Raw genomic sequence first — 21,256 nt, forward strand, 5'->3', positions numbered from 1 at the left:
ATTCATCTTATAAACCTGGAAGTTTATATCCTTTGATCAACATCCACCCGTTACCCCCACCCTCCAGCCCCTGGCAACCACCAACCTTTTCTCTATGTTGATGAGTTCAGCTTTTTAAGATTGTGTATATAAGTGAAGACATGCAGTATTTGTCTTTCTGTCTGTCTCATTTCACTTAGCAGAATGCCCTCAAAGTCCATTCATGTTGACCCAAAAGGCAGGATTTCCTTCTTTTTTCATGGATGAATATTCCTCTGTGTGTGTGTGTGTGTGTGTGTGACATCTTCTTTATCCATTCATCCACTGATTGACACTTAGGTTGTTTTCATATCTTGGCTATTGTGAATAACATTGCAATGAACACGGGAGTTAAAAATATCTCTTTGAAAAAGTGACTTCATTTCCTTCCAATATATACCCAGAAGTAGGATTGCTGGATCATACGGTAGATTTATTTTTTTAACTTTCTGAGGAAACTTCATACTGTTTTCCATAGTGGCTGCACCAATTTACATTCCCTCTAATGGTGCACAAGTGTTCTCTTTTCTCCACACCCTCACCAACACTTATGTCTTATCTTTTTTCTTTTGGCTGCACCATGGGACTTGCAAGATGTTCCCCAACCAGGGATTGAAACCAGGCCACAGCAGTGAAAGCCCAAAATCCTAACCACTAGGCTACCAGGGAATTCCTTATCTTTTTGATGATGGCTATTCTGACAGGTGTGAAATGACATCTCATTGTGGTTTTGATTTGCATTTCCCTGATGGTTAATGATGTTGAGCATCTGTTCATGTACCTGTTGGCCCTTTGTATGTCTTCTTTGGAGAATTACCTATTCAAGTCCTCTGCCCACTGTTTTTTTTTTAAATAGATCTTTACTGGAGTATAATTGCTTCACAATACTGTGTTAGTTTCTGTTGTACACCAAAGTGAATCAGCCATATATATATATATATATTTCCCCATATCCCCTCCCTCTTGAACCTCCCTCCCATCCTCCCTAACCTACCCCTCTAGGTCATCGCAAAGCACCGAGCCGATCTCCCTGTGCTATGCTGCTGCTTCCCACTAGCTAAATGTTTTACATTCGGTAGCGTATATATGTCGATGCTACTCTCACTTCGCCCCAGCTTCCCCCTCCCACCCCGTGTCCTCAAGTCCATTCTCTATGTCTACATCTTTATTCCTGCCCTGCAACTAGGTTCATCAGTACCATTGTTTTTTTTTTTTTTTAGATTCCATATATATGCGTTAGCATATGGTATTTATTTTTTCTCTTTCTGACTTACTTCACTCTGTATGACAGTCTCTAGGTCCATCCACCTCACTACAAATAACTCAGTTTCATTTCTTTTTATGGCTGAGTAATATTCCATTGTATATATGTGCCACATCTTCTTTATCCATTCATCTGTCGATGGACACTTAGGTTGCTTCCATGTCCTGACTATTGTAAATAGTGCTGCAATGAACATTGTGGTATGTGTCTCTTTTTGAATTATGGTTTTCTCAGGGTATATGCCCAGTAGTGGGATTGCTGGGTCGTGTGGTAGTTCTATTTTTAGTTTTCTAAGGAACCCCCATACTGTTTTCCATAGTGGCTGTATCAATTTACATTCTCACCAACAGTGCAAGAGGGTTCCCTTTTCACCACACCCTTTGCAGCATTTATTGTTTCTAGATTTTTTGACAATGGCCTTTCTGATCAGCATGAGGTGATACCTCATTGTAGTTTTGATTTGCATTTCTCTAATGATTAATGATGTCGAGCATCCTTTCATGTGTTTGTTGGCAATCTTTATATCTTCTTTGGAGAAATGTCTTTTTAGGTCTTCCACCTATTTTTTAATTGGATTGTATTTTTTTTGATATTGAGCTCCATGAGCTGTTTATATATTTTGGAGATTAATCCTTTGTCTGTTGTTTCATTTGCAAATATTTTCTCCCATTCTGAGGGTTGTCTTTTTGTCCTGTTTATGGTCTCCTTTGTTGTGCAAAAGCTTTTAAGTTTAATTAAGTCCTATTTATTTATTTTTGTTTTTATTTCCATTACTCTAGGAGGTGGGTCAAAAAAGATCTTGCTGTAGTTTATGTCAGAGTGTTTTTCCTATGTTTTCCTCTAAGAGTTTTATAGTGTCTGGTCTTACATTTAGGTCTTTAATCCATTTGGAGTTTATTTTTGTGTATGGTGTTAGGTAGTGTTCTAATTTCATTCTTTTACATGTAGCTGTCCAGTTTTCCCAGCACCACTTATTGAAGAGGCTGTCTTTTCTCTTTTGTATGTTCTTGCCTCCTTTGTTGTAAATTAGGTGACTATATGTATGTGCGTTTATCTCTGGGCATTCCATCCTGTACCATTGATCTATATTTCTGTTTTTGTGCCAGTACCATACTGTCTTGATTACTGTTGCTTTGTGGTATAGTTGGAAGTCGGGGGGCCTGATTCCTCCAACTCCGTTTTTCTTTCTCAAGATTGCTTTGGCTATTAGGGGTCTTTTGTGTTTCCATACAAACTGTAAGATTTTTTGTTCTAATTCTGTGAAAAATGCCATTGGTAGTTTGATGATAGGGATTGCATTGAATCTGTAGATTGCTTTGGGTAGTACAGTCATTTTCACAATATTGATTCTTCCAATCCAAGAACATGGTACCTCTCTCCATCTGTCTGTGTCATCTTTGATTTCTTTCTTCAGTGTTTTATAGATTTCTGAGTACAAGTCTTTCATCTCCTTAGGCAGGTTTATTCCTAGGTATTTTATTCCTTTTGTTGCAGTGGTAAATGGGAGTATTTCCTCAACAGATGCAGAAAAAGCTTTTGACAAAATTCAACACCTATTTATGATAAAAACTCTCCAGATAATGGTCATAGAGGGAACCTACCTCAACATAATAAGGGCCATATATGACAAACCCACTGCAAGCATAATACTCAATGGTGACAAGCTGAAAGCATTTCCTCTAAGATCAGGAACAAGACAAGGATGTCCACTCTCACAACTCTTATTCAACATAGTTTTGGAAGTCCTAGCCACCAAAATCAGAGAAGAAAAAGAAATAAAAAGAATGCAAATTGGAAAAGAAGAAGTAAAACTGTCATTGTTTGCAGATGACATGATACTATACATAGATAATCTTAAAGGTGCCACCAGAAAACTACTAGAACTAATCAATGAATTTGGTAAGGTTGCAGGATACAAAATTTCTGCCCACTATTCTTGAATAAATCTGAACTGCTGACCATGACTGAAGAGGCCATGCTCTTGGGCCCTGCTCCCTCACCCCGTCTCATGCCACTGTGCACCTCCATCTCCTCAAGCCCTCAGTCACATTCCCTCTTCAGAGCCTTTGTTCACGTTGTTTCTTCTGCTTGGAATGCTCCTCCCCCTCGTGGGTTCCTTCACATCTTTTGTTCTCAGCTTAAATGTCACTTCCTCACAGAGATCTTTTTATACCTATCTAATGTGCATTCTTCTGCCCACACTCTGCCCACCCCACTCCATCATTTCCTATTCCAGGATCTCATTTGTTTCCTTCGTAAATGTCACACAATTTCCAATTATTTATTTGTTGATTTCCTGCTTTTTATTTTCCTCCTACCAGACCAGGGTTTCCCAAACTTGACACTGTTAATATTTGGAGGTGAATAATTCCTTGCCATGGGGTCAGTCCTGGTCATTTTAGGATGCTTAGCGGCAACCCTGGCCTCTTCTCACTAGATGTCAATAGCATACTGACAGTTGTGACAACCAAAAATTTGTCTATAAACTGCCAAATATCCCCTGCTTGAGAAGCACTACAGTAAACCATAGACCCCCTTGTCTATCTGTTTTGTTTTTTTTTTTTCTTGGCCGTACTGCACGGCTTGCGGGATCTTAGTTCCTCAACCAGGGATTGAACATGTGCCCTCTTCAGTGGTGCAGCGGAAGCACACAGTCCTAACTACTGGACCACCAGGGAATTCCCCCACCTTGTCTGTCTTGTTCACAGTGTACCCCCAGCATCTAGCACATAGTAGGCAGTTAGTACATCTGTTGAATGAATAGATGAATCTTTCACCTACTTTCCTCCCTCCCCATTTACATCTGTAAACTCATCTCTCGTCAGTTTGTAACCTTCCACATCCCTACCTCTCACTACCATATACACATTTGCCCCACCAGACCCTACGTGCATTCATTTGCCCCCTCCCCCAATTATATACCTTCTTGCCTCTTGCCTCCTGGCCTTTGCACTTTGCTGTTCTCTTTGCCTGGAATGAACTTAACCTTCACCTGGATATTACTGGCCTAGGAAGTTTCATCTTCCCCGGGTGTATTCTCTGATCCACTCCCCCAAAGACAGATCAAGCTGGATGTCCCCTTCCTGGGCTCCCCAGCACCTCTTATTACCAACATCAGAGCACACAACCCACTGTCTTGCTACTGGTTCTTTGACTTCCTTACATATACCAAAGCAACTTGAGGATCGTGATCTAGTTCTAGTCATCTTTTTTAACAGCATATAATCAATGTTCAATATGTGTGTAGCAAGAATGGACAAATAAATGAATGGGTGAGTGATGACAAAGCAATGAGACTACCAGTATCCATCCAAATGAATGTTGCCCTTAGAAGTTGTCACTGTTAGAGACTGGGCATTTGTTCAAGTGGCACTAGAATGTCTCAAAATACTTTTGACCTATTCTTGAGGCAAGGTTCTTAGAGCAACTTCCTCAGTCACATAAGATATTAGGAAAAGGAAAAGAAAAAAAAAAAAGACCTGTCAGTAATGAATGAAAATGTTCCCTCCAAAAGGCATATCTCCAAAGGCTAGTCTAAAAGCAGAGTCTGAGAAGTAATAGCACTGAATGAGCAGATTGCTCCAAAAGCACATCTTACATGTGGATGGGCCAGTTCTTGGCTGTTTGTTAAACTCAATTTCATCAGCAAAGTTATTAAAACAGAGTATACCAAGAAAACACAACTGTATAATAAGTGGCCAGGCTTTGTACAATTGGTCTTGGCAGAGCTGAATAAATTAGATGGGCTAAGGGTGGGGGATGCAAAGAGGGAGAGGATATATAAACACTACACAGCCAAGACAGGGAACGTGGAGGCACCACTGTTCTCCCGTAAGTGGTACCTCTGCTGTCACCATGCTACAGGCTCAGGGTAAGTGTCGTCCCAGCCTGGGGAAGGGAGGCCCACCCAGCATGTGGTACCATCACCTCCAGCCTGAGGAGACAAGGACCCTGTGCTCCCCATGAGTCCATGCCCACATAGCCCAGAGTCCCCCTCTCCTAACCACTGCCATGCCCAGGAAGCACACCTTAAAATCCATCATGAGGTCTTGAAGCTGGAATTTCCTGTCTAGGTCCAGCTGCAGAGAGACAGGGCTCACATCTGGAAAGACAAAACGTAGAAACTTTAGAGCAGAGTATTTCTACCTTTCCAGGCTCTAGAAAATCAGAAACTCTCTAACCTTGATTTTCCAATTTCCCTCTCAGAGAGGAGTGGTACCAGTATGTTTCTACTTACTATCACCTATTCAAGATTCTATCTCTTCTTGGCCAAATTTCCTTCCCACCATCACTTGATGCCCCTAAAACCTTAAAGAGTTTCAACTCCTCTGTTCAACACAAATTTGTTCCCAAAGCTCAGTTCCTTCAGCAAGCCCACTGTGACTAAGTAGAATGAAATTAAGGCATTTCTCTCTCTTCTGACCCTTTCATTAACCTCCAATAAATTCTTCTACCTACAGCATCTGAAAGACCTCAAATACAAAGAGAGAAGGTTCTGCTTGTCAACCACCCACGTCCCACTACCATAAGAAAGCCCTGGGAACCCCAAAGGGCTCCCGGGCACCCTCCCCATCCTGTGGGAGCCTCCATATGTTTGGGCCCCTGGAGGCTGTGGCAGGTCCTTACCATTCTGTGACTGCCACCAGCGCATGGGGCCCGAGGACGAGACCACATTCTCCACTCGGTGACTGTTGTAATTGTGAGGCAACCTTGAGTCACACTTGCAGCATTTCATCTGCCACTGTGGGACAAGGAGATGCCAGAGACTCAGAGGTGGGACCAGTGAGAATTCCCCCCTTGTATCCTGAGAGCCCAGAACATTCTCTCCATGGAAATGCTACCCTTGGGGATCCATTAATTTCATTAATACACTTGGAAGGATCAACCTCTCAAAACAAGGTTACTGTTCATCTTTTCATTTAAGTCCTTTGGGTCCCCCCCCTTAACACATAGCTAAGTAAATAGTAAATAGAGGTTGTGATTGGGAAAGTGGTATGAGGTGGTAGAGAAAAACTAATTTTCGTATGTGACATTGTTCCAAAGAGAAATTTGAAAAGGGTGCTAAGAGCAAAAAGAAGAAAGAAAGAGAAGCTCACATTAATTTAACATCTGCTATGTGCTATGTGTAGGCTAGAGAGTTTTATAGCTCATCTCACTTAATTCTGGCAGCCTGGGGAAAGTCAAGTTTCTAAGGGTTAGGAAGAAGGGACAGGAAAAATGAACAAGGGAATTTGGGGTTCCAGTCCTAGCTCTCCTCTGTAAATTGAGTGGAGATTTAAGTAGAGTCATTCAATCATTCAACAAATATTTATTGAGCACATACTACATGCTGGACCCTGCTCTGGGTTGAGTTATAATAGTGAACAAAACAAAGACCCAGCCATCAGGAAGCCAACATTCTAGTAACGTTAGATGACCTCAAAGGCCTTCCAGCACTGACATCAGGGACTTGAGGATCTTTCCCAGGTTTGGCATCCCCTACCCACAGGAGAGAAGCCTAGGGTCTCCAAACAGATGGATCTCTGTAGGTAGGTGTCCCAAGGCCAAGAAGACATAGGGCAGAGGAAGTCTGCAGTCCTGGGGCTGAAGGCAGAGGCTCTTCCCCATGAAGATCTGGGTCAAAGTGGGCAGCCAAGAAGGAAACAGCCTCACTGGGGAAGTCTCCTCGAAATCTCACCTTCCCTGGCCTGCCCATGCTCTGGAGGGAGACAAGAGACAGAACTGAACCCCATGGGCTCCAGAGCAGGGCAGAGATGACCAAGAAAAAGAACACAACCAGAGAACATGGCCCTTGTTCTTTCAGTTTGTACATATGTGCGCAAATGTGTGTGCACGTGCGCACACGCGCACACCTCACAGAGACACCATGACCTTACCCCAGGTCCCTCATGCAACACACATGAAACCTATTTTCTCTGAGTAACCATGGTCCCAAACCTTGTGCCCAGGAGAAAGAACACTGTTCAGAGGGCTCCTAATTGACCCACATGTAAAAGCAAGGCTTGGACGAGAACCTCCCTGACCTGTGAGTTCCTTTGGGTAGGGACCAGTGTACCTCCCCACACCTCCTGCCTCTGCTTTCCCCTAAGCCTCCACCCACCAGAGCCAGGGGAAAGCTCAGGCAGCCTTCTCTGAGGCCTTCTAGCCCCTGAACCTCTGCCCTGTCCAGGGAAGCCACTAAGCTAAGGAAGCCGATGTTCAGAACGAGTGATGTCTGCTGAACTGGTGAAGTTGACAGCTCAGTCCCAGAGGGATTAAGTTAACACGCTGAGTCTGTGCCTTGAGTTATAGAAACTCCTCACCCAACACCGCTCTTCCCCCTGCACCGTTGACAAAGCCTGGAACAGTGGAGGAGGCAAGAGGGGAGTCAGGAGTCCTGGCTCTGTGAGCCTCTGCTTCCCACCCCACTTTGCAGCTCCCACCTCCAATCTGCAAAACAAGAGGATTGTCACCCTTCCTGGTACTAGGAGGTGTCCTCATCATGTCCCAAAGTGCTTTATTAAACAATAATTTTTGGTATGATACAAATGAACTTACTTACGAAACAGAAACAGACTCAGACATAGAAAACAAACTTATGGTTACCGGAGAGGAAGGAGGGGAAGGGATAAATTAGGAGTTTGGGATTAGCAGATACAAACTACTCTATATAAAATAGATAAACAACAAGGTCCTGCTGTACAGCACAGGGAACTATAGTCAATCTCTTGTAAAAATAAAATATAATAAACTATAATGGAAAAGAATACGAAAAAGAATTAAAAATGATTATGAAATATAAAAAAACAATATTGGGGGGATGTTCAATGCTCTTATAATGGCTGGCACATATGCTTTATATAAAACAGCACCCACTGCCCATCCCTTGCCCTGCTACACTTTTCTTCATGGTACTATCTCCACTTGACATATTGTTCATTTACTGTCAATTTATTTGCTCAAAGTGTTTGTTTACTGTCTGCCTCCCCCTGTGAGAATGTAGACTCCATGAGGGCAGAACTTACTTTCCTTTATGCTGTATCCCAGTGCTTAGCAAAGTGCCCAGCACTTAGTAGGCCCTCTATAAATACTTTTTGAATGAATAGTAAATGCTCAGTAAAGGCTAGCATTTTCATTTACATTATTACTAGACTCTCCCTTCCTGGGAGTTTAAAAGGAGGGATGAGGGAGTGAGGAGGTGACAAACATCAGTATTAAGTGATTGGAGCACTTACCATGTGCCAGGTACTGTATCAGGAGTTTCTGTGCAATAACTTATTTAAGCCTCACAACCACCCTACATGGTAATATTATTCCCATTTCACATGTGAGAAAGCTGAGGCTCCAAGAGGCTATGTGACTTTCCTGTTGATTGATAGCCAGTGCCAGCACCAGCACCAGACAGGATCTCTCCCTACCTCCTTCTCTTCTTCTCCTCCACCCCTCCCATCCCCAACCCTTCCTTACTCTTCTCTTTCTCTCTCCCTCCCTCCTTCTCTGTCATCCTCTCATTTCCACTAGGAAACCAACTGGGTGCACAGACATTGTGGGAAACACGGTAAAGGGTGACAATCTCTGTCTCACCCAAAGGGCTTGGTCTGACCCTGAGGCTGACCATGGCCTAGCCTCAGACAGAGAAAGCACTTTGGGAAGCAAGCTGGCTTGTCAGGCTAACCTAGTTCAGTTAACTCGGAGACTGCAGATGTGTCAGTGGCTAAAATAAATACCTGAGCACTTAAAATAATCCTGTCTGGGCAAAAGACGCCTCTTGCTGGAATCTGAGTCTCCTCCAGAATCCTATTTTGGTCCCTGGCAGCAAGCATGCCCTTCTCCCCATTCTGGCCAGCCTCTCAGAGGCAAACTTTTCCACTCCCCAACTTCCATCTGCACTCAGCAAATGTCCTGCAGAGAGACAAGGGCCAGCTGCCTTCTGGTGACCTGTCACCAGAGACCCCCCTGCTCTGTTGGGAACTGATCCCAGCCTGTTCCCTGGCCAGGAGAATGCCAGAAACAAGGCTCTGTTTTTTCCCCCTGGGCCATGGGACACAGGAGCTGGAACAACTCAACCTGGGACTGGGGAAATGCCGTTGATAGTCCCAAATGATGCAATATTATGTACCATTAAAAAGACTGTTGAGAGAAAGATTTTCATTGCATGGGGGAAATGCTTACATTATAATGTTTTATGAAAAAAATTATCATGTTCTCTGAAAAAAAGTTGGGCATAAGCTTGTATACATGTCATGATCACAAATATATATTCTTGAAGGAATAGAAAATATGTGGAAGGAAATACACCAATATATTAGGTTGAACCAAATGAAATGGTTGATATTCAGCCATCTTGACCAACAAAAATGGCAACTGCATACAGTTTAACCTAATATCTCTGGGAAATGGCATTACGGGTAACTTTTTTTCTTTGTTCTTTTTTAATAAAAAATTTTAAACTTTAATGCCTTGGATATATATTAACTTTTATATTCAGGCATTATTGTAAAGCAAAACAAACTAAAAAGGCCCAGGGTACTCAGCATGGGCTTGTTACCCTGCCTCCACCCTGTCTTCACAGTCAGTCGGGGGTACCCCACGCCTTCTCCACCTGCCTTCCACGTGCACAGACAATGATGGAGGGATCAGATGGCCTCATGAGCTTAACATCTACGTGCCGCTTATCACAGTAACATAGCTAAAGGAGGGATTATCTCAATCCTCAGAGACAGGCTAAGCCATAAGGCTTGGGACAGGTATTTTAAGTAGCTCTGCTTGTCAATCAGCTAGAGGGATGGAGGCCTGAAATAGTGCGGCTTATGGCAGAAGCCCACATGAAGGCAAGTTGCCAATTTCTTCCCTCTCTTCTCTGGGCCTCAGTTTCCCTTCCTATTTTATTCTTGTATGTCTATAGGTAGTATGTGTATAAGAGTGTGTGTGTGTGTGTGTGTGTGTGTGTGTGTGTGTGTTTCTCAACATGAGGCTCCTCCTTTCATATGTGTTACATTCCTCTGTCACTCCCAGCTGCAGCTGCCTCTCTCTCTGGGGTCATTTGGCCAGCATCCCCCTGGCTGTGCTACTTCAGAGACACAGCATTATTATCTATTCAGCCTGTCAGGCTTCCAGCCAGTTTGGCTCCTGCTCCCCTCAGTCTGGAAAGACTGGGCCTTTTCCCTTATCCTGGAGCTTTCTAGAAGCTCAGCAGTCTGGCCGGAAGACAAACCCTCCCAGAGAGCTATGGGGGAGGCAAAGGAGAGAGCAAGAGCCAGTGGGAGCCTGAATCACAGTGGAGAGGGTGGAAAAAGGAAAGCAATGCAAATCAAAGCTCTGTGCCTTTGCAGAACATGGAGCTAATTCTGGGGGAAAATAGGAAAACAGGCTCTGGTTATACGTGGTCCAACTCCCTCCCACAAGCAAGTCAGAGACTGCCTGTGTCTATCTAAGGAGCTGTAGTCAGGGTCATGGCTGCCAGCCAGGGCCAAAAAAAAGCCAGCACCAAAAAAAAAAAAAAAAAAAAAGCAGCTGCCTACAAGAAAGACATTCCCTCCACTTCACCTTCCTCATTGGTAAAATGCAGGGGTGGGACGAGATAATAAAGTTCCTTCTTGTTTTAACATGCATCACAATTCTCCCCCACTCCAGCTTATCTGCTCAGAGGTTAAAGACACTCCAAACAACAATGCAAAAGAAGCAAGAGAAAAATAAGACATTGGCCAAACACTGTACTAAAGAAACACTCTTCCCAGCAAAGTGGGCAGGGGAAGAGGGGACCCTCAGACCTTGGTCAGCAAGGCCTCCATTAGACCGCACTATGATCCACAAGCCTTCCCATTTCTATGTCAATGGATACTGCCAGCAAATTTTAAAAATCGAGACCTGTTGTGGTGCCAGGTGGGAGGAGGTCCCCAGTGCTAGGAGGCACTGTCATGAAGTAACATCTTGACCAAAGCCTTAACTCAGCAGAGCCCTTATCTCCATCTAAACTAAATTTAGATAGCTCAATTCTAAAGCTGATGACAGAGATGATGAATACCACACACCCCAAAATTACACTGCACCAGGCTCTGTCCTGAGCACTATACATACCTTATCTCATTTTATGCTTCCAAAATCTCTGAGGTAGGTGTATTATATTAAATGGTGGGTATCCTCATTTGACAGATTAGGAAAGCAAGTCTTAGAGAAGCTAAGAAATGTGTCCAAATCCACAGGGCTAGGAAGAGAAGAAGGAGGGATTCCTCTCCCAGGCTCTCTGCCTCCAAACCTTCTCATCGTACTCTGCTTCAAGGGACACAGCGGTCACGTGGCAACCATGGGAAATTGCAGGGACTAGAGTTGGTTTTCAGGATGTTCCCTCTCTTCTCCCCTAGTAAGGACAGCCTCAACCTCAGCCCAGACTTCTACAGAAACAGAATTATCCCCCTAGACCTGATTGCAGACGGTTGGTTTGCATTCCTGGACCTCTGAAAGCTCTACCAGTGACAATGATTCCTATAGCCCCTGAGAGCAAAGAAGAAAGGTAGGTCTGCAAGACACTGCCCAGAGAGCTTCTAGGGACCTGACCCAAGGAGCAAGGTGGTGAGAAGCCAGGCCAGCAAAGTCGTGAGGCCACCCAGATTTGTGTCCAGGTTTCCATCTCACTTTTCCACTCTCTTCCCTCCTTTTAACCCCACAAGCCACAATCCCCAACCCATAACAACCAGGACCCAAAAATCTCACATTCCACACCCCATGTTTTGCTCCCCTCTGATAGCAACTCTTTCTCTAAGTATCCCTTTTCATTTTCTTCTATCCCCTCAAAACATACTCATTCTGGGTCTTATTCTCTTAGGGCCCTTTGCAAAAGCCACAGCTAATTTTCTGATAAGCAAACCCTTCCTGAAATATAAATGATAATAGATTAACAAGATGCCTTTCCCAAGGGTGTCTGCATTTTAAACAAAGAGCTCAATGATGCTTCATCCAAAAGAATAAATCCCCAATGGTAGGAGCTTTGAAAGTTTCATACATGCTAAGAACTTCTGGGAAATAGGAGGGCAGATATTTTGGTCAGAGACAGGCTCAAAGTCCTCTGTGAGCGGAGGACAAGGACCTCAGGATGGATATGAATGCATCCTCACATCCTCACATCCTCTGCCTACACATTAGCCATGCAAAACGTCAAGAAAACAGATGACTTTCAAACACAGAAAGGCAGTGGTTGTCGGGGTGTGTGCCTGTGGGTGTGAGTGTGCTTCTGTGCATGTGTGTGTGTGTGTGTGTGTGTGTGTGTGTGGAGGAGGGGACGTCAACTGGCTACTGCTCCTTAGCTTGTTTCCAAGAGATAAAAATGACAGCTGTTTGGTTTACACAGCTAATTAACCTGAGGAATGCACTGTGTAAGACTGTTATTAAGGCAGCTGGGTAATTAAGTTTTTCCCCCAGAAAGGGAGGGACTGGGGGATAAATAAAGCATTTAAGGGAACAGACACAACATTGGAGAAGACATTGTCAGGAGCAGAAATCAGGGCTGGAAAACTTCCAGGTGAAACCCACTGGTTCCCAAGGAGCGTGCACCAGCCCGGAGATGACTGAAGGTCATGGCTCAGCCCCTGCCAGCACCCACCTGACAGAGACGATGGTCAACCCTCAGGGTCACATACAGCCCAGCCAGAAGTTGGCAGAGATGTTAGAGCTGAACAGACAAAGGCTGACTAACCCAACTCCTTCATTTCATGAATGGGGAAATGGTGGTCTAGACAGAAACCATGACCTTCTTGATGTCACGTTCCTATTCTAAGTGTCAGAGCCAGGACCAAACCTAGAGAGTCTTCACCCCCAGTCGGGTGACTTCATTAACCACGACCACTTCCAGATTTCCCAGCAGCTCACTGCAAATCAGATGGGCAGCGGTCGCCTTGGAAGCAGAAAGTGGGCTGGCCCAAGGGCAGTTTGATTTCAATAAGTATGCGAGTGTGTGTCCTGGTCCAGGAAGAAACACTCAGGAGCATGATTCACAGATGCAGAGGCCCCTGCGTGCAGACACAGGTCCCCGGGAGGTGGGGAGAGGGGGATGGGACATTTAGCATCTTCCAGACACCAGCCCAGTGGTCACTTGGCTCCTTCCTTTATACAGTCCTCACAACAACTGTTGGAAGTGGGTGCTGTCATTACTCCTATTTTTCAAATGAAGAACTAAGACTCAGAGGAAGCACAGATGAGAATGAGGGCAGGGAGACATCACAGACATTTTCATCCATGCCTTGGGTTTTAGGGGAAAATGGTGCAATGAGTTTACTCCGAGCTTACCTAGGAGCTGGAAGAGAGAGAGCCAGGGGACACGGTGGGACTGCAGCCTCGGGCCATTTTGATAAAGACCAGCCTGGGTTCAAGCCTGGACAGTTAACGAGTAGTCAAGGCAGGTGGGCCCAGAAGGGCAAAGCTGGGTTGGGGTGGGCGCACAAGGCAAAGCTGGCTGAGTCGTATGTCCATTGTAAAGGCTGCAATATGGACCCAAAACCCATAGAAGCCGGGCCTCAAGGACAATAGGATTGAGCCAGTGAGACAAAATTAGGCAGAAGAGGTGACATGTTAACCGGCTAAGATTGACCCACAAGAAAGGAGCCGCACTCTGAGATCAGGAGCTGGGAGAGACAATTTTTGAACAGGAAGGAGTCCCCACTGCTCCTGAGTTTCTTCAGGGTTGGCAGGGGGCAGCGAGCAATGCTAAAATGTCCAAGAGTCATAAATCCCTAATGCACTTACATTCATGCCATACCAGTAGACAGGCAGGCAGCAGGTGCTGGGTGATTTTTACTGGGCTCAGGGCTCACCATGTCACCTCTGCGTGAAAATAGAACAGAGGCAGTAACCAGAGGCTATGACTCAAGGAAGGTATGTATATGGAGGTGGAAGCTGGTAGAGAGGGATGCAGGGGGATTGAAGGGGCAGGCCCTAGGAATGCACCTCTGCACCATGCCACCTTCCCTTCCAGCTGGGGCTGGCCACTGCACCTCCATCTCTAACTACTCAGAAAACTCAATACCTATGTGTTTCCATCAGAAGTTTGGGAGTCCCAGCACACACCCAAACTTTCCCAATAGCTCACGGGGATAATAAGAGCCACCTCATGGAGTATTGTGAAAATTAATTGAGATAATTTATATAAAACTCTTAGTATAGTGTCTGATACATATAATATGTGCTTAATAAGTTATAGTTACTATAATATCATTTAATAATAAAATAAACTTAAAAACTGAAATTGGAACTCATCAGAGTTAAATCTGGATTCCTAATTTTCATCACACAGCTGCCCCTGCACCAAGTGAGGGTTCAGGGTACACCTGTATAGAGGAGTATCTGTGCCTTTAGCGTGTATCTTCACTGCTGGCAACCAGTGGCCTCTAGGTGGTTAGGTAGGGAAGGGAGAAGGAAAGAGAAATCAGAAAAGGCAGAGAGGAGACAGGTGGGGGAGAGAAGTTGGTTCGCAGCAGGCAGCTCATTCCCAAAGAAAATTGGAGCAAAGAGCGACCCTAAAGACCATTTCTCTAACACTCATTCATGAAAGAGGAAAGCAAGACTTAGAGAGGGGTAATATTTTGCCCACGATCGCACCACAAGTTAGTGGCAGACCTGGGGCTACACACTGCACTCAAGATGCCCTATCCTCCACTCTTGCGAGAGGTTACATGGATTTATTCCCCCTTATAGAAAAAGGAAAAAAAGAACCAATGCTTCTCAACTTTCACAGCACCAAAATAACTGAGATTTATCCATCCCCATGCTTGCAAAAGTCTAGACTTCTCTTTTGCAAGCACCCAGTTTTTCTCTCAAGGGGCTGCTTAAGAGCAAGGGAAGCAATTGGCTCACTGGGGCATTTGAGAGAGGCAGAGGGCAGGTCAGGATGAAGCCAAAAGCCCAGCCTAGAGGGAAAGAGGCTGTCCAGAAAGGGCTGTGGCCGAGGAACATCCCAACACAGGGGCCTACGATCTCTCCTTGCTTCCCATCCCAGAATACGGATCAGCCCAAGGAAGGGAATCAGCAGAGGACTCCCTGAAAATTTTAGACATGGCTCAGTGGCACAAGATTGGAGGATGTGTGGGAAAGCAGCAACTAAAACCATTCTGTTGCCTGGAAAGCTCAATACTGCCAGGTCCCCTGATGCTTGTGGAGTAATCTGGGCTCACAGGGAGGACTCGCCTGATGCCGGCCATCTTACCCAACACTGTCAAATGGGCTTTCCCACATCCAAGTGGGTGAGATGCAGAAACCACAGCCATCTCTGCTCAGCACCTCCAAAGCCACTATACGGTACCACCTATGATTAAAAAGTGGCCAAAAGAACACTGGGGACTGGAAAGGCAGTGAGGCCAGAGATGGGATCAGATACCATCTCCATGGTCCTGAGGACAAGGACCACCCAGAAAGAGGAAACCACAGACAACCCAAGCCTCCTTCATGGCCATTAATCTCTCTCACTCCCTTTCTCTCTCTGTCTTTTTACCCCAAGAGATGCAGAGGCTCAAGGGAAAACCACTCCCTCACTCTTCCCTTTGTCCAAACCTGTGTTTTGAGGGCAGGAAAATGGCCAAATGAGACAGGCAGCTGGGAAACAAGAAAACACTGAGTGATTTCCACCTTGGTAAACACAAGGAGCAAGGAAAGACCTCAACCTTGTTGAAGGGAAAAGAAAAGAAAACCAAAGTTCCTACCAGAAAGGTCCAGAGGCAAAGTAGAAGAAAAATCACAAAGGTTCTTTGAAAAAAATCAGTTGCCTAAATAGGTGATGATAATTGACGTAGGTCAAAGAGTTCCAGTGCCTGGATTTGCTCAGCTCATTTCCTTATCAGCTGAGCCACTGAACCTCCTTGCTAACCTCAAGTCACTTCCTCTTTTGTCTCAGTGATCTGTGTCCTTTAACAGCAATTTGAATATTTCCCCGGGAGGAGGGATAAATTAGGAGGTTGGGATTAACAGATACACACTGCTATATATAAAATAGATAACCAACAAGGACCTACTGTATAACACAAGGAACTATGTTCAATGTCTTATAATAACCTATAATGGAAAAGAATCTAAAAAAGAATGTAACTCAATCATTTTGCTATACACCTGAAACTAATACAACATTGTAAGTCAACTATACTTCAAAAAAATTTTTTTTTTAATTAAAAAAAATTCTGCAGGGCTTCCCTGGTGGCGCAGTGGTTGAGAATCTGCCTGCTAATGCAGGGGACACGGGTTCGAGCCCTGACCTGGGAAGATCCCACATGCCGCGGAGCAACTAGGCCCGTGAGCCACAACTATTGAGCCTGCACGTCTGGAGCCTGTGCTCCACAACAAGAGAGGCCGCGATAGTGAGAGGCCCGCGCACCGCGATGAAGAGTGGCTCCCGCTTGCCACAACTAGAGAAAGCCTTCACACAGAAACGAAGACCCAACACAGCCAAAAATAAATTAATTAATTAATCAATTAAACAAAAAAAAAAAAATTCTGCAAAAAAAAATGTCTCCCACTTCTTCCAGAGTGGTAAAACATGTGGACCAAACATGCAGAGGCTGAGAGGTAAGTCATACGTGACGACTGCAAAACATAGAAGGATAAACTCCAGCCTATAATCATTTGGTAGCTCCAGCCACACCCTTTCCCCAACACTAGCCAAAGAGATGGCAGCAAGAGAGTGGCCATGGCACAGCTCGGTTCCCCCTTCAGCAAGAACACAAGCCTTGCACACGTCCCAGCATCTGTGCTCCACCAGCCTTGACGCTGTCCGCCAGAGATGGCGCCTTACACTCCACACACCTAAAGGATCCCTATCTATCCGATTGCTTATTCCCGAGACTTGGAAAACTGTCCTGCCCAGGCCCAAGGGCTGAGAAAAACTCCAGCTTTATCAAGCAAAAGAGAGAAGGGAGCTATTTCGCTAGTTCTGAGTACGTTTTCTCTTGCCCAACAAAGGTGAAAATTCCTTAGAGGCAGAGATCCGGTCATACGCTTTTCTTGCACTCCCCACAGCGCATGGATCTAAGCCGATAGCAAGTCCACTGTAAGTATTCCGTGAACAGATGGCAGGCTTCCCCACCCCCACCCCAGCTCGCCTTCTTCCAGCCCCCGGAGGCCATGGAGGAAGAGCCTACCTCGCCATACTGGGCGCAGTAGGTCTCCGGCTTGGCCAGGCCACAGGTAGATGAAGCTCGGAGAAACCGGGTCCTCCCAACGAGCAGGTCCCCAACGGGTGGATAGCAGGCCCCACGGGAGCAGGCTTGCTGGGCACACAGGACGCTGGGCAGGACTGAAATCACAGGGGGTACAGGGGTGCAGCCTAGAGAGAAGAGGGTCTAGCCGGCCAGCCCAGCGTGCCCAGGGAAGCCGACGTCGATCGGCAAGACTAGACCCTTTTCTCCACCTTCTTCATGCTCCCACTTGCTGGTTGTGGGAATAATCGCAATCCTGATGCTGTTTGCTAAAAAAGCTGATTTTATAGTCTGTAGCCCCCAATCTAAAAAGAAAGGAGGAGAAACACCGGCAACTAAAAAGCCGGGATGATCCTGAAATGTAGCATCCATATGTGGCTTTTTAGAACAGAGCTGCAGACACACGCTCAGCCACCAGGACACGGCCCACAGCTCTCCTCACCTGCAGCGTGGCCTCTGTCAACAGCCCAGAGTAGCGCTGGCTGCTGGCTGTTCGTGGGACACTGGGAGATACCTGCATTCTGTCTGCTCCTTTATCTGTAAAGGTGACCCTGCCACACTTTGGGAGTACCCAGCTGCAATTCACTGAACATCGAGAACTCAAGCCATGATGGCTCTGGGACCAGCTTGAGAGTGAGAGGATGGGAAATAAACCATGCAGGGCACTGGGGGAGCCACAGACCACCCTCAGGTAGGAAGAAGACATTTGGGAGCCTCTCAAGATCATCTTCTTCAAAGGCCCCCAGGACAGAGAAACCTCATGGACATCCCGGTAGACATGTGTCCCAAACTTAAAGACCCCAGGGTGACTGGTGATGCTCACACTTTGGTAGACTGTCCTCCTACCCACGGCTGTCCCCTCCCTGGTACATAACAGGGTCTGGAAGGATGGGAAGGGATACTTACCAAAATACAGGAGAAGGAGCGGCCTCATCTTCAGCCAGTGGGATGATCCCCACCCAGGATCTCACCTGGGACAGAACAAAGCAGCCTGGGTGAAACCATGCAGACTCCTAGGGTGCACCAGCCCTTTTCTATTTCTGGACTCATGTTTTCTCAGAAGGCTTTGCCTAGGGTCTTGACCTAGGACACTTCGGAGAAGCAGGTGCATCTGTAGCCAAAAACTTTGAAAATGCCAGAGACCTGGCCCCCTGTCCCAGCTGGCATGTGACTCCCAGGGTGCCCTGGGATAACGCCACTCACTCCCTGACTCCAGCTTCCCCCTCTGAAATGGAGGGGAGGAGGGTCGACACAGCCCTACCCCACATGGTCAGAAGGACAACGTGGGGAGCAGGAAAGGGCTGGACCCTTTGCAGGAGAAGTCTGGGGCCTTGATGCCTCCCCAGGAAAGAGGAGTGTCCTTTCTCAGGGCCTGGCCCACCTACAGGCGCAAGGATGAGTGGGTCAAAGAGGCTGAGGACCTGGAGCTGAGCCCTCTCCTGCTATTGGCATGGTCTTCAGTACCACACAGAGCCACCCCGAGAGTGAGGCTGTGGTGGCCACATCTCTGGACTGAGCAGGTAGTGGAATATGATGGAAAGAGAGGCAGGCCTAGCAGTCTTTAAAACTGAGTAAGCAGAGGAATGGATAAAGATGTGGCACATATCTACAATGGAATATTACTCAGCCATAAAAGGGAACAAAACTGGGTCATTTGTAGAGATGTGGATGGACCTAGAGACTGTCATACAGAGTGAAGTAAGTCAGAAAGCAAAAAACAAATATCGTATATTAACGCATATATGTGCAATCTGAAAAAACTGGTATAGACGATTTATTTACAAAGCAGAAATAGAGACACAGACGTAGAGAACAAACGTATGGATACCAAGGGGAAAGGGGTGCGGTGGGATGAACTGGGAGATTGGGATTGACATATATACACTATTGAGACTATGTATAAAATAGATAACTAATGAGAACCTACTGTATAGCAGAGGGAACTCTACTCAGTGCTCTGTGAGGACCTAAATGGAAAGGAAATCCAAAAAAGAGGAGATATATGTATATGGATAGCTGATTCACTTTGCTCTACAGTAGAAACTAACACAACATTATAAAGCAACTATACTCTAATAAAGTCTTTAAAAAAGAAAATTAAAAAAAAAAAAGTGAGTGAGGATTTCATCTGAACTGGAAGCAACCCAAAATGTCTCCAGTGATGGGCTGGGGCTGTACAGGAGACATGGGGGTTGGGGGTTGGGAGGCCACAGAGCAAGGATTCTGAAGGAGGCTAGGGGTGGATACTCGAAGGGTCCTAGAGGCAAATGCTCCACCCTGTTCATGCAGTGCCCACCTCTGCCTTGGATCAGTTGCTCACTCTGCTCCAATGACGGCCACAAACTCCTTTGGCCGGGATGGAAGGATTGGGGGTTGGCAAGGCAGGGGCAGGGGGGGACCAGGGACACTCCTACAACTTTAAATCCTACATCCTAACGCTTCAAAATCTTTCCTTCCAATCCCCTACCAGAGGAGTCAGGGGCCCAGGGAAGAGACAGGTGGCCTGAGGTCACACAGCCAGTTGTGGCCTAAGAGGGAGACCCGTCCTCTGGCTTCCTCCAGCGCTATCTCTGCTCTCCCATCCTGGGGCTGGAACCAAACCCACACCCGGAACTAGGCATCCTGCGCAGTCCTTAGAAGAGCTCTAGCCGGGCCAGCCCACCCTCTCTTCGTCTCTTTGTGTTCAGCCCCAGCTCTGAACCTGCTTTCTTCTAAGTCACTGAGATGCTTATCAGATGTGAAAAAGAAATCCAAACAGTGGCAGACATTAAACCTAGCCTTTGGATCTTAGCTGGCTCAGCTGAGCTCCCAGGAAGAGGAATGAATCAGGCCCTGCGACCAGGCCCCAGACACCCAGATACACAACCCTTGTCCCGCATCCAGCCCCCACCAGGCAGGTGAAGGCAGGTAACATACCTCACTCTGTGCTGCCGCGGTTCTTTCTCCAGATCGCCTCTCTGAGAGCGCGCCTTGAATGTGGGAGTCCCCTCTCCTGGCTCCTAGGTTTTAAACAACGGCCTCACCTCTGGAGCCGCCCTGGCTGGGCGTCACCCCCTGCAGGGCGGGACTCAGGAATCTGGCAGCTGGCACACCCATCCGTAGTCACTGCACCCTCACCCTCACCCCCAGACAAGACTGGGCAGGTGGGTCGGTCCCAGAGCCCTCACAGCAAGCTCAGCAGTGCCCGCCTGCCTGTGGGTGCCTTGTGGGGGGAATGTTAGTGATCTTTGGAGACCAGGATTCCTGGCAGGGGGGTGGTGGGGGGAAGGACACTGGCATTTGTGACAGGCACTGCGCTTGGTACTTTCCCAAGGCCCATAGAGGTCAGCCTCCTCTGGTGTCCTGGACCACCCTGGACAGAAGACCAAGCAGAGAACACAAGAGTCAGGGCTTCTATATAAGTTGTTATAGCCCCAGACCAGTCACTGAGCTGGAAGGGGAGAAGATGCAAACATCCAGGACCCTGGAAAGCACCAGACCCCTCCCAAGGGAAAACAAAAAAATGGAAAATCCCTGTTTCTTGGGGGATTAAAACGCTATGGTTCATCAGGAAGGGGTCAAAGCCCAACTCACCCAAGAAAAGCTTAAGAGGAATAAACAGGAATGAACTCTAAATGTCTCCCCTCAGGCTCCCTCGCAGCCTTGGCAGGGAGCCCAAGGACAGGTAATTACCTGTGAGTCATGGCTCTCAGCTCGGGAAGGGCTGCTCTCCTAGCCCCTCCCACCCCGGGCAAGAATGCCTGCCTGGAGGGCCAGAAAACAGACCTGACCCTAAGGGATGGAAAGGAAGGCTGAGGCATAACTGGACCAACTTCCCCTGGCCTCC

At 46.4% G+C, this 21,256-nt stretch overlaps 1 protein-coding gene across 2 annotated transcripts in view; it reads right to left on the reverse strand.

Moving 5' to 3' along the window:
* The window catches only part of LAMB3 (laminin subunit beta 3), a 41,501-nt gene extending 20,653 nt beyond the window's left edge, over window positions 1-20,848 (reverse strand). The window contains exons 1-6 of one of the 2 annotated variants that reach the window (XM_082468772.1): window positions 20,347-20,765; window positions 19,358-19,397; window positions 18,337-18,401; window positions 17,374-17,528; window positions 5,909-6,023; window positions 5,311-5,384 (exon numbers count right to left, since the gene is read on the reverse strand). In XM_082468772.1, the coding sequence (XP_082324898.1) occupies window positions 5,311-5,384; window positions 5,909-6,023; window positions 17,374-17,528; window positions 18,337-18,364 (372 nt within the window). In that variant the 5' untranslated portion in view covers window positions 18,365-18,401; window positions 19,358-19,397; window positions 20,347-20,765. Of the gene's footprint in view, window positions 1-5,310; window positions 5,385-5,908; window positions 6,024-17,373; window positions 17,529-18,336; window positions 18,402-19,357; window positions 19,398-20,346 lie in introns of both variants that reach the window. The other variant, XM_082468771.1, reaches the window with a different exon arrangement.
* Between the last annotated feature and the right edge of the window lie 408 nt (window positions 20,849-21,256).

The sequence above is a fragment of the Balaenoptera physalus genome, assembly GCF_965194825.1.
Source record: "Balaenoptera physalus genome assembly, chromosome: 1".
NCBI classification, from domain to species: Eukaryota; Metazoa; Chordata; class Mammalia; order Artiodactyla; family Balaenopteridae; genus Balaenoptera; species Balaenoptera physalus.